Source organism: Theropithecus gelada, chromosome 3 (genome assembly GCF_003255815.1).
Source record: "Theropithecus gelada isolate Dixy chromosome 3, Tgel_1.0, whole genome shotgun sequence".
In the NCBI taxonomy this organism is placed as follows: domain Eukaryota; kingdom Metazoa; phylum Chordata; class Mammalia; order Primates; family Cercopithecidae; genus Theropithecus; species Theropithecus gelada.
The window spans coordinates 72,805,136-72,819,585 of NC_037670.1; the positions used below are offsets into that span (position 1 = coordinate 72,805,136).

The 14,450-nt window shown below is 41.9% G+C and overlaps 1 protein-coding gene across 1 annotated transcript in view; it reads right to left on the reverse strand.

Annotated features, from left to right (window-relative positions):
- SUGCT (succinyl-CoA:glutarate-CoA transferase) overlaps positions 1-14,450 on the reverse strand; it is a 736,947-nt gene that overhangs the window by 654,326 nt on the left and 68,171 nt on the right. The window contains 2 exon segments of the mRNA XM_025381064.1: positions 6,906-7,028; positions 10,650-10,770. Coding sequence (XP_025236849.1) covers positions 6,906-7,028; positions 10,650-10,770 — 244 coding nt within the window.

Below are 14,450 nucleotides of genomic sequence, written 5' to 3' on the forward strand. Positions count from 1 at the left end.
CCAAAAAAAAAAAAAAAAAAAAAGAAACCCTACATTATATGCTAAGTTTCTCTTCCCCTGCAGAGATGGTGTCATTATTTCTTTAAATAATGAGCTTAATATGAAATGGTAAATATGTCAAACCACACTTTCACTAAAGATCACTGGCTATAAAGTTGGACATATGGCCACGATATCCTGAAATTCTGTTGAAAAAATATTTCCTGATGTAAGAGAGTGCAACAGAGACACTCATAATTTAGACCAGTAGTTTTCAATTGTTTTGACTATGAGAGTTCCTTTAATGTCAAGAACTATCACCTCCATATTGATTATTTATTCAGACTACAAATGATGCTTCATGCCATGTGAATATCACCAGATGAACTAATCTAGACTACTGTCTTTAGAAATTTTTTTTAAATCTTGCTGATTGTTATCCCATTTTACTCCACTCTGCCTCTCTTATTTTATTCTTCCTTCTCTTCTTCCTTTCTTCATTCCCTCCTTCCTTTTTCCTTCATTCCCTCTTCCTTCCTTCCTTCTTTTCCCTCTCTCTAGTCTTAATGTCTTTTCTCACCTTCAAAACAGCTATGAATTTGCAGTATGGATTTGCAGATCCTATTCTAATTATTCTATCTTTTTTTAAAGCTACGGTTATGTGGTGAATATGCCGAAAATAAGAACACACACACAGAGACTAACTCATGCCGTAAGAATCCAACTGCAGCAGTGTTTTGTTTTGTATTCTCGTTGCTGTGATATGAATGTAGAATGCAGTTGCTAAATAATTTGCCTCATCCATTTGGGCTCACCATTCTCTGCTATTGCCTCTGAAACCCTATGAGGGCCTTTAATAATCCTTAAAAAATTATCTTTATAGCTACTCTGTGAAACATGAGCCCCATGTCAATCTCCAGTGCCTATAATGAAGTCAGTCAACCAGGAATTGAATTCTACCTCTTTTTTTTTAATCTGCATTCTACTGAAAAATCCTACCTCTTTTAAAGATTATGATCCTACCCCTCCACTGCTCAGATCCCTCCTAGCATGCCACAGCCCCTGCACACCTCTGCAGTATCTTCTCAAGCATACTGCTCCAGTTTATAGTGTTCCAAACACATTGGCTTTCTCTTAGACCCTTAAAGGCATCTAGATCTTTCCTGCCATGGAGACTTTGCACATGGTATTCTCTCTGCCTGAATCACTTCTCCCCTTGCTCATTACATGGCTGGCTCCTTGTCATCCTTCAGGTCTCTTAAATGTTACATCCCCAAAAAAGCCTTCCCTGACAAGCCCATTTACAGCATGCCACCCCTCCTCTATTAATCTCCACCACAGTACTATTTCATTCTTTCATAATAGTATAGTTTGCTAATACATGTCGTATTTATTATATGTTTTAACTTGTTTGTAGAATGTCTCTGACCTAGGCTGTCAGCTCCTTAAAAATGCAAGGACAGGCCGGGCGCGGTGGCTCAAGCCTATAATCCCAGCACTTTGGGAGGCCGAGACGGGCGGATCACGAGGTCAGGAGATCGAGACCATCCTGGCTAACACAGTGAAACCCCATCTCTACTAAAAATACAAAAAATTAGCCGGGCGAGGTGGCGGCGCCTGTAGTCCCAGCTACTCGGGAGGCTGAGGCAGGAGAATGGCGTAAACCCGGGAGGCGGAGCTTGCAGTGAGCCGAGATCGCGCCACTGCACTCCAGCCTGGGCGACGGAGCGAGACTCCGCCTCAAAAAAAAAAAAAAAAAAAATGCAAGGACAATGTCTACATTGTTTGCCCCGAACACTCAACACAGCCAGGAGTATATAGAAGCTCAAGAAATAGTTGTTTTGGGGTAGGGAAGGGAAGAAAGGAAAGAAAAAAGGAGGGGAGCTATGTGGGCATTTCTGAATCTTTTATTCTTACGTAATCATAAAATACAGAACGACAAATACTCATGTACCAGCCAGTCAGCTTATTTTGTGAATATAAGTGAAATTCTGTGTCTCTCTTCCCTGTCCCACATCCTCCCTCCCCATTCCCCAGAGTTAATCATTCTCTTGAATTTTGTACTATTCATTACCTTGTATGTCTTCATATTTTAAACACACATATTTTGTATGATTTTACCTCTATGTAATGCTATATAAATGGAGATTAAGGAAATGTCCCTGAGGAATTCACAAAAATCAAAAAGGCACTTTTCAAACCCTCTTCCTTTAAAAAAAAAAAAAAAGGAAACTTCATTAAATGACATATACAGTGTTCCCACTACAAACTCAGTCTAGTCAATAATATAATGAAATGTTTATCCTTCCAGAAAGAAAGAGTAATGAAGTTAACAAGAAGAGAAGAAATAACATTTTAAAATGTAGTGGAGAGGATTCCTACTGCTAAATTTTCATAATTAATAACATGTTCAGAAGATACAAAGGAAAGAAGGTACAACTTAAATTGTTAGGGGAAATACCATTGTACTTCTAAAAGTATAGAGAAATATAGAGTGGTCACTTCACAAATATAAATATGTCCTTCAGAGAGTCTTCCTACCCAGAGGTACACAGGAAACACTGCCCTTTTTACAAAAATAATTCCTAGTGAATAATAGCTGTTTAAACACTGCCCCCTAATGTGCATACTCAGCTCCCTCTGAAATGATAAGAGGACCGTGCTAATAAAAATAATCAGGTCCTTCCTCCCTTGTGATCACTCTAGCATTTTTGTCCTGCAGACCAGATTTCACAGACTGAGGCAATTTCAACCACACAACTGTCAGAGTGCATTAAAGTCAATCTCCCAGCCATTCTAAGATTACTGTCATCAGCCGTAAAGCCAACATCTGAGTGAGAACAAACTATTTGGGCTTGGACAGCACTGACAAGACAGCAATACCACTGGGAAACATCAGGAAAGTCTAGGATCTCAATCATAACATGTGCAACTTTAGACTGATGTAATCAGTCTTATAAACACACACACACACACACACACACACAGACAGACACACTGATTACCAAGAAAATCAAACCTTTTTTTTTTTTTTTTGAGATGAAGTCTCACTCTGTCACCCAGGCTGGAATGCAATGGCATGATTTCGGCTCACTGTAACCTCCGCCTCCAGGTTCATGCAATTCTCCTGCCTCAGCCTCCCAAGTAGCTGGGATTATAGTCACCCACCACCATACCCAGCTAATTTTTGTATTTTTAGTAGAGACAGGGTTTCATCATGTTGGTCAGGCTGGTTTCGAACTCCTTACCTCAGGTGATCTGCCCGCCTTGGCCTCCCAAAGTGCTGGGATTACAGGCGTGAGTCACCGCACCCGGCCAAGAAAATCAAATTTTAAAAAAAGAGATGAACCTTGCTGTTTATGCACACAAACTCACGACTCATGAATGGCTTTGGCTTCCGGAAGAATCTGTTGAAATTTAGACTCCCTGACTAATGAATTTGTTCATGACTTCCATCATTGCCAATAAAATCAGCAACAAGTGAAAGAAAATGGCAAAAATAGGCCAGGCGCAGTGGCTCACGCCTGTAATACCAGCACTTTGGGAGGCCCAGGCAGGTGGATCACAAGGTCAGGAGATCAAGACCATCCTGGCTAACACGGTGAAATCCTGTCTCTAGTAAAAATGCAAAACATTAGCCGGGCGTGGTGGCAGGCGCCTGTAGTCCAGTTACTCGGGAGGCTGAGGCAAGAGAATGGCGTGAACCCGAGAGGCAGAGCTTGCAGTGAGCTAAGATCGCGCCACTGCACTCCAGCCTGGGCGACAGAGCGAGACTCCATCTCAAAAAACAAAAAAAAGGAAAATGGCAAAAATATATTATTCTCAAGTAGCACTGTTCAGTGTCGCCTAATTACAAAATCTATGTCATTACTTATTGATATGTCTTGAAAAGCATAAAGGCACTTACTACTAAGTCAAGAAACCTGTTTTAAACCCATCTGCTATTAAATAGCTGTGTGACCTTAGGTCTGGATCTGTTTCATTATCAGGAAATAAAGAAGAACTGAGTATATAGATGTTATTCCAATAATTGTCAGGAGGTGAGAATGAGGAGATTATAGAATAATGAGAGGTATGTTTTCGGACTATACATATCTGCCTATCCCCCTCTCATTCCTCCATTATATCACTAAAAAGCAGATGATAGAACCATTCTTCCTTATCTGAGAACTACTGAATTATATAATCTATCTCCAATGCCATTCGCCATACTAAAACGTTAATACAGAATTTGAGAACTGTAAGAAAACTTAGACACTCTCCAATCATTAAGTCAAGGCCCAGAAGAACTTTTGACCCTAACCAGTTGGTTATGAATGTGAATCATTAGGAAGTGTGGGCTTCCCAAGTAGACTAGAATTTTATTTGACTCGATGATGTGATAAAATGCATTATTATTCTCAACTGTCATCCTGCTCGAAACCCACGCCCTATGCCATGCGACTTTGTAGTTCCTCCCTCTGAAACAGAATGTATTTCACCAACCATTGGTATTGGACTTGGCCATGTGACTTGCTTTGACAAATATTCCATTTGTTAGCAGATGCACTGGGAGCAGAAGCTTTAAATACACTGATGAAAATGGGCTTGTTCTCTTGCACTCCACCTTTCCCTATAAGGGGAGATGCATTTGGTGGCCACTGGTCCAAGGAGGATAACAGACATGCAGAGCATACCAGTCCCCCAACCCACAACTTGGAGCCAAACCTAACCAGTCTGTATCAACTGAATCCCAGCCAACCACAGACATGGGAAACAAAAATAAATGCTTATTGTTATATAGCATTTTGCATTTGTTGGTTATGCAGCACTTTTATGGTAATATGATCATTCAGAAAATAATTTACCTATATTAACATTTTAAACCTCAACATTTCCATTAGATTACAGGATTCTAATGGAAAAAAATATCTCCCTCACTCTGTCACACATATAAATATTATTGTTTAGACAGAAAAATAAAAATATGATTATGGATCTATTAAACAGCACATTTTAAAAAGTGAGATCTAGTGGCCAAGAATCATCTACCATGTATAGAATCTGTCATTCAGCACAGACGTTAATCATCAGGGCTGGGCACAGTGGCTCACACATGTAATCCCAACACTTTAGGAGGCCGAGGTGGATGGATCACTTGAGGTCAGGAGTTCCAGACCGGACTGGCCAACATGGTGAAACCCCGTCTCTACTAAAAATACAAAAATTAGCCAGGCATGGTGGTGCATGCCTGTAATCCCATCTACTCGGGTGGCTGAGGCAGGAGACTCACCTGAACCTAGGAGGTGGAGATTGCAGTGAGCGGAGATTGTACCAAAGCATTCCAACCTGAGGAACACAGGGAGACCCTGCCTCCAAATCAATCAATCAATCAATAAATCAATCAATCAATCACTACAGCTCTTTTTCCCATCTAAAATGACAACCAGCCTAACATTGCAGCTTACTTTACTTCTTTAATTTTTTTTTTTTTTTTTTTTTTTTTTTTTGAGACGGAGTCTCACTCTGTCGCCCAGGCTGGAGTGCAGTGATGCCATCTTGGCTCACTGCAACCTCTGCCTCCCAGGCTGAAGCAATTCTCCCGTCTCAGCCTCCTGAGTAGCTGGCACTACAGGCACATGCCACCAAACCACGCTAATTTTTGTATTTTTAGTAGAGACAGGGTTTCATCATATTGGTCAGGCTGATCTCGAACTCCTGACCATAGGTAATCCACCCACCTCGGCCTCCCAAAGTGTTGGGATTACAGGCGTGAGCCACTGCGCCCAGCCTGCAGCTTACTTTATATGAAGATACTGAAACCGCCATTGAAAAACTGTAACTGAGATGGTGAAAGAGATCTGACCCAACCAGCTCTATCTTGCTTCTTAACACACCTCCAAGCTGCCCTTGTACATTCCTGGGCATAAGCTGAACTAACTTTGGGAGGAATTTAGTTTATGGTTTATAGTTTAAAACAAAGGCTGGGCACGGTGGCTCACACCTGTAATCCCAACAATTTGGGAGGCGGAGGCGGGTGGACCACCTGAGTTCAGGAGTTCCAGACCAGCCTGACCAACATGGAGAAACCCCATCGCTACTAAAAATACAAAAAAATTAGCCAGGCGTGGGGGTGCATGCCTGTAATCCCAGCTACTCAGGAAGCTGAGGCAAGAGAATCACGTGAACCCGGGAGGCAGAGATTGCAATGAGCCGAGATTGCCCCGTTGCACTCTAGCCTTGGCAACAAGTGCAAAACTCCGTCTCAAAAATAAAATAAAATAAAATAAAACAAAGACGGTAATAGCCCTTTCCCAAAACAAACCTCCTTCTTGCCTGGGAACTAGGCTGCCTTTATAGGACTAACAAATTAGCTACACAATTAGAAATTATGGTTTAAGAGTCATGCGGCTGGAGGCTACAAGATTCTGACCCTCCTTAAACTGCTCCTAAGATCAGTGCTTGAGATATTTTGCAGACCCTGCACTTGATGAATCAGCTGGCACCACCCAGATTGATAAACTGGCTCATGTGATCTGTGGCCCCCACCCAGATCTGACTCCTTACAAGAGGACAGCGTCAACTCCCTATGATCTCATCTCTGACCCAACCAATCAGCACTCTCGACTCACCGGCCTTCCCCTACCCACCAAATTATCCTTAAAAACTCTGATCCCTGAATGCTCAGGAGACTGACCTGAGTAATAATAAAATTCCAGTCTCCCACACAGCTCGCTCTGCGTGAATTAACTCTTCCTCTATTGCAAGTACCCTGTCTTGATAAATCAGCTCTGTTGAGGCAGCAGGCAAGGTGAATCCATTGGGCAATTACAATATCACCATATTGATAATTACACTGTGAAAAGCAAATTATTATAATAACTCCACTAACCTGAATCCATAGAAATTACAGTATTTTATTTTTTATGAATATTTTTTAAAACAACAGATAATAGGTCGGGCATGGTGGCTCACACCTATAATGCCAGCACTTTGGGAGGCTGAGGCAGGAGGATCACTTGAGCCCAGAAGTTCTAGACCAGACTGAGCAACATGGCAAAACCCCATCTCTACAAAAAAAAACTTTTGTAATTAAAAATTTAGCCAGGCGTGGGGGTGCATACCTGTAGTCCCAGCTACTTGGAAGGCAGAAGCAGAATAACTGCTTGAGTCCACAAGTTAGAAGCTGCAGTGAGCTATGATCATGACACTGCACTCCAGCCTGGGTGACAGAATAAGACCTCATCTCAAAGAAAAAAAACAAAATATTTTGAAGCTTTCTACAGTAAAAAAATATTTTCAGATATCTATTTTAAGATAAACTTACTGAATAATAAGGAGTAAAGCTTTTGCTTAGTTCCTTTTTAAAATCTCTAAGTGCACCAGTTCCTTTTCCTAGCTTAGGAAAAGACCTAAGGCATAGTGATCTATGACAATAATAGAATATTTGCTTCATGGTATAGGCTCTTTTGGTATCTTAAAGCAATGATCATTATGTAGTGCCATGGATAAGCTATAGAAGAAATCACAGATAAAGCTAAGTATGTACTAACCCCCGGCTATTCTTTGAAAGTTTCTTTGGAAAATATAAGCATACTATTTAGTACTTATCCCTATCTCTGAAAAGTAGAATGCAGGAAAAATTGCAACTATTAAACTCTTTAGTCAAGTTCTGATTACTCATTCACTAATTCAAAAACTGCTGTTGAGCAGCCTGGCCAACATGGAGAAACCCTGTCTCTACTAAAAGTGCAAAAATTAGCTGGGCATAGTGGTGGGTGCCTAGAATCCCAGCTACTTGGGAGGCTGAGGCAGAAGAATCGCTTGAACCTAGGGGTGGAGGTTGCAGTGAGCCAAGACTGCACCACTGCACTCCAGCTGGGCAACAGAGTGACACTCCATCTCAAAAAAAACCAAAAAAAATTAGCCAGGTGTGGTGGCTCACGTCTGTAATCCCAGCACTTTGGGAGGCCAAGGCGGATGGATCATGAGGTCAGGAGTTCAAGACCAGCCTGGCCAACATGATGAAACCCCGTCTCTACTAAAAATACAAAAAATTAGCCAGGCGTGGTGGCGGGCGCCTGTAATCCAGCTACTCAAGAGGCTGAGGCTGGAGAATCGCTTGAACGCGGGAGGCAGAGGTTGCAGTGAGTGGAGATCACCCCACTGCACTCCAGCCTGAGTAAAAGGGTGAGACTCTGTCTCAAAAAAAAAAATTGCTGTTGGCTATAGAACCCCTATCATGTGCTCTGCATTACATGTGGAACTGGGAATAGAATAACAACCTTCAATGGCGTGAGGGAAACTGGCAAGTAAAGAGGAAGTAAAAAACGAGATAGAGGTCAAGTGCGGTGGCTCATGCCAGTAATCCCAGCACTTTGGGAGGCCGAGCCAGGTGAATCACTTGAGGTCAAGAGTTAGAGACCAGCTGGCCAATATGGTGAAATCCCCTCTCTACCCAAAATACAAAAATTAGCCGGGCAAGGTGGTGCACACCTGTAACCCCAGCTACTCTGGAGGCTGAGGCATAAGAATTGCTTGAACCTGGGAGGCAGAGGTTGCACTGAGCTGAGATTGCCCCAGTGCACTCCAGCCTGGGTGACAGAGCAAGACTCTGCCTCAAAATATAAAATAAAGGCCGGGCACGGTGGCTCATGCCTGTAATCCCAGCACTTTGGGAGGCCAAGGCAGGTGGATCATGAGGTCAGGAGTTCGAGACCAGCCTGACCAACATGGTGAAACGGCATTTCTACTAAAAATACAAAAATTAGCCAGGCGTGGTGGTGCGCACCTGTAATCACAGCTACTCAGGAGGCTGTGGCAGGAGAATCGCTTGAACTGGGGAGGCAGAGATTGCAGTGAGCCAAGATGGTGCCACTGCACTCCAATCTGGGGGACAAAGTGAGACTCAGTATCAAAAAAAAAAAAAAAAAGAAATGCAAGTAATTCCAACCTACATATGCTATATGCCTTTCTGCTTAAACGATCTATGTTTTTAAGTATAAATTGTCTACAAAAATAAACACTTCTGGCCAGGCATGGTAGCTCACGCCTATAATCTCAATACTTTCGGAAGCCGAGGTAGGCCAATCACATAAGGCCAGGAGTTCAAGAACAGCCAGGCCAACATGGCAAAACCCCATCTCTATGAAAAACACAAAAAAATTACTCCTTTACCTGATGCAGGTCTCTACTCAAATGTCACCATATGGGTAGAGCATTCTCTCACCTACCAGTATGAAATAACTTATCCTCACCCCACCCGCTTGCCAACTACCAGACTCAATTATCAAAAACAAAAATAAAAGTGCTTATTTATTTACTATCTATCACCCTAACCTAGAATACAAATGCTCTAGAGAGCGCAGATGGATTTTTATCACTCCTATATTCCAGAATCGGAGTCTACTGCCTGGAAGATCATAGGTTTGCAGTAAATATTTGGTGGATGACTGAGTAAAAACTTATAATACTAGGAATTTTTCTGATGCAAACTATTAATGTAACATTTTATGTTATGAGTCACTTTTCTCTATTGCATCCCTAATTAAGAGTTAAGTACTTATATAGAAAACTAAGTAACACTGTGACTTTTTCCCTTTAGCCTAAACATACAAATACATGCATATATAAGCAGTTCACTGGCAAGGGCTGAATAATCGGAAGACTTTATGCCACTCTTTTCCTTCTCTTGGCTTAGTGCTTCTGAATATATTGAAGGGATACCTTGGGCTCCTATGTTATTACCTTAAAGTCAATTAACATTTCAACTCTGGGCCGGGAGTGATGGCTCATGCCTATTATGCTAGCACTTTGGAAGGCCAAGGTTAGTGGATCACTTGAGGTTAGGATTTAGAGACCAGCCTCACCAATATGGTGAAACCATCTCTACTAAAAATACAAAAATCAGCCAGGCGTGGTGGTAGGCACCTGTAATCCCAGCTACTCAGGAGGCTGAGGCAGGAGAAACCTTTGAACTTAGGAGGCAGAGATTGCAGTGAGCCGAGATCACGCCACTGAACTCCAGCCTGGGCGACGGAGTGAGACTCTGTCTCAAAAAAGAAAAAAAAAAAATTGTAAGAGTTAATAACAGTACTTTGTAAACATTTGTAAAACATCAACATAAAAATTAGCAAAACTATAGGCAGATAATTCAAAGAAAAAATATGAATAGCCAATAAATTTATGAAAATTTTCATTTAGATTAATGTTCCTTAATAATGTTCAGCATCCAAGGCCGGATGTGGTGGCTCACACCTGTAATCACAGCACTTTGGGAGGCTGAGGAGAGTGGATCACGAGGTCAGGAGATCGAGATCATCCTGGCCAACATGGTGAAACCCCATCTCTACTAAAAATACAAAAATTAGCTAGGCATGGTGGCACATGCCTGGTAATTCCAGCTACTCAGGAGGCTAAGGCAGGAGAATCGCTTGAACCAGGGAGTCGGAGGTTGCAGTGAGCCGAGATCGCGCCACTACACTCCAGCCTGGCAACAGAGCAAGACTTTGTCTCAAAAAAAAGAAAAAACAAAATAGAAAAAATTAATGTTCAGCAACCTAAATGGCCTGGGAAAAAAGAAAGCAGAATAACTTCCAAAAAAAAAAAGCCAGCAAGAGGTTTCTTACAGCAATAAGAAAACACAGAAACTGGAAAACCTTTTCACTGACAAGGATGTGGGGTTGAAATACCTGTGATGGAACAATAGATGATGTGAGGAGCAATCTTGTCTATATCTTCATATCCCAGGCCCATTGCAGACAGTTTGCCAGGGACATAGTTTTCCACAAACACATCACAAACAGCTGCGAGCTGATGGAAGAGGTGAACATGAATCAGACTTCCCCTCAACAAATCCTCACATGATAGAATTTTAAATTCTACACAATTGATTCTCCCTTTCTAATAGCTCAGAAAAATCACAGGACCGATGAAGCAAATTAGATAAACATAGAAGTTCTGGTCAACTACTTAAAGCATTACTGTCAGTAAAATAATGGCTTTTAAAGTTTTTGTAAGTACATGGTATTGAATGGATTCTGCATCCTTTAAATGTAATAAATATCTAGACTACATGGTCTGTCCAAATAGATTCTCAAAAGATTAGGTAGAAAAATTAGAATGTAAGTACATTAAATCTATGAAAAACACCTTTTAAAACATTTACAAGAAAACTAAATAGGTCATGTCTGGTTGCTCACTTCTCTAATCTCAGCACTTTGGGAGGCCAAGGCAGGTGGATTGCTTGAGCCCAGGAGTTCAAGATCAGGAGTTCAAGACCAGCCTGGGCAACATGGCAAAATCCCATCTCTACAAAAATTAGCCAGACAAGGTGGTGCACACCTATGGTCCCAGCTACTCAGGAGGCTCAGGTTGGAGGATCTCTTGAGCCAGCAAGTTGAGGTTGCAGTGAGCTGCGATGGTGCCACTGCACTCCAGCCTCGGAGACTATTAGACCTTGTCTCCAAAAACAGACCTAAATACAAAGTCTTTACTACTCAACATCCCTATTGTTACGTAATATTCCTCATTATAACATGCACTTAATGCATGTAAACAGGATTCTGAAATGTTTTCACACCTTTCAGATGCATTCTTCCCAAAGAGTTTTAAATGTATTTAATGAACCACCGAAGTTTTTTTTCTTCAGGCCACTAAACTATAGCCCAGTAAACCAGGAACTGTCAGGAACAAATTCCAGATTGTGATGCCCAGACCACTGTTACAGGAATTAGAGGACAATGCAGCACTGTAAACCTTAATTTTAATTTTTTTCCCAAAATTTCAATTGCGACTACTTTTAAAAATGTTTGTAAAGGGCCAGGTGCAGTGGCTCACACCTGTAGTCCCACCACTTTGGGAGGCCAAGTAAGGCAGACCATTTGAGGTCAGAAGTTCAAGACCAGCCTGGTCAACATGGTGAAACCCTGTCTCTACTAAAATTACAAAAAAATGAGCCAGGTGTGGTGGCACATGACTGTAATCCCAGCTACTCGGGAGGCTGAGGCACAAGAATCACTTGAACCCAGGAGACAGAGGTCACAGTGAGCTGAGATCGCACCACTGCACTCCAGCCTGGGTGACAGAATGAGACCCTGTTTCAAAAAAATATATATACATATATATATATACACACACACACATATATATATATAATATTTTTATATTTTTTTTTAATTGGCTCGGCACAGTGACTCACACCTGTAAATCCCAGCACTTTGGGGGGCCAAGGTAGGCAGATCACTTGAGGTTAGGAGTTCGAGACCAGCCTGGCCAATATGGCGAAACCCTGTCTCTACTAAAACTACAAAAATTAACTGGGCATGGTGGTACACGCCTGTAGTCTCAGCTACTCGGGAGGCTGAGGCAAGAGAATCACTTGAACCCAGGAGGTGGAGGTTGCAGTGAGCCAAGATAGTGCCACTGCACTCCAGGCTGGGGCAACAGAGCAAGATTCCATCTCAAAAAAAAAAAAAAAAAATCACAGTAATTGGCTGGGTCCAATAGCTCACACCTGTAATCCCAACACTTTTTGAGGCTGAGGGGGTGGATCACTTGAGGTCAGGAGTTTGAGACAAGCCTGGGCGACATAGCAAGGCCTCATCTCTACAGAAAATTTAAAAATTAGCCAGGCATGGTGTCCCATGCCTGTAGTCCCAGCTACACAAAAGGATGAAGCAGGAGGACTGCTTGAGCCCAGAAGGTGGAGGCTGCAGTGAGCAAGTTCTTGCTACTGAACTCCAGCCTGGGCAACAGAGTGGGACTGTCTCAAAAAAAAAAAAAAAAAAAAAAATGCACTCCTACAAGCACTAAAGAAAATAAACTGCAGGCTAGCCAGGTGCAGTAGCTCACACCTGCAATCCCAGCACTTTGGGAGGCCAAGGCAGGTAGATTACCTGAGGTCAGGAGTTCAGGACCAGCCTGGCCAACATGGTGAAACCCTGTCTCTACTAAAAAATACAAAAATTAGCCAGGCGTGGTGGTGGGCACCTGTAGTCCCAGCTACTCGGAAAGCTGAGACAGGAGAATTGCTTGAACACGGAAGGCAGAAGGTGGAATGAGCCGAGATCACACCATTGCACTCCAGCCTGGGAGACAAGAGCGAAACTCAAAAAACAAAAAAGGAAGAAAAAGAAAATAAACTGCATGCTATATAGCAAAATTCTAATATTGTTTCATCTAGGCATAGGATAAATGAGAGTTCACTATTCTTTCAACTTTTCTGAATGTTTTAATTTTTCATAACAAAATGTCATAGGAAAATAAAACTCATGCATTGCTATGCTGACCATAACACATGCCCGTAATAATGATATTGTGACTGTCAACTAATTAACATAGAAAATTGTCTGAAATATTGGATAACACATGATCAAAAGTTATCAAATCATATCGCCACAATAATACTAAGTTCCATATAGGTTTTCTAAGCAGAGTTTCAGTTTTTACACAACCTGTTTTTGGTTAGCCTAGTTGACAAAGGAGTCATACTTTCTGAAGCTCTCATGTATCCAGCTGATTGACTTGTATAATACTTTGGAACTGTTTCTATAAACTAGACCCATTATATTAGCAATCCCTTTTTTTTTGAGATGGAGTCTCACTCTGTCACCCAGGCTGGAGTGCAGTGGTGCGATCTTGGCTCACTGCAACCTCCACCTCCCAGGTTCAAGTGATTCACCTGACTCAGCCTCCCAAGTAGCTGGGACTACAGGCACACATTACCACGCCTGGCTAATTTTTGCATTTATAGTACAGACAGGGTTTCACCATGTTGGCCAGGCTGGTCTCGAACTCCTGACCTCACGATCCACCCCGCCTTGGCCTCCCAAAGTGCTGGGATTACAGGTGTAAGCCACCATGCCTGGCCTTTTTTGCTACTCTTAAGGCCAGAAGAGAAATCTATACCAGAAATAAGAAAGACTAGAGAAAATATAATTTTTCCTTTAGAAAGTAAGATACATAACTTATGAATTGTATAACTACCTAAAAGCAATTGACTGGCCATGGTGGTTCACACCTGTAATCCCAGCATTTTGGGTGGCTGAGGTATGCGGATTGCTTGAGGCCAGGAGAACAATTTAGAAAAATCAAAACAAGTTTCAAAAGAAAAACAAAAACAAACAAACCTAAGTTATGCTACAGGAAAGATATGGGAAGGCAGGGTGGTAAGATCAGGATGATTTTCAAGCTTTGGGTTCAAAATACATCTAGTTAATGAAAATTCTAAATTGGCTGCATTGATCCAGCAGAACCAAAAAGGATGGTCCCTGATTCTGATCTTAATAATTAAAGATTATCTTTCAATGACCGAGATAGAGAACATAAAGCAGCAGAAGAGCAATTGAAGCTAAGTTCATGTTTGGGTAAAAAATAAAGTTTGAGGCCAGGCGCAGTGGTTCATGCCTGTAATCCCAGCACTTTGAGAAGCCGAGGCAGGTGGATCACCTGAGGTCAGGAGTTTGAGACTAGCCTGACCAATATGGTGAAAA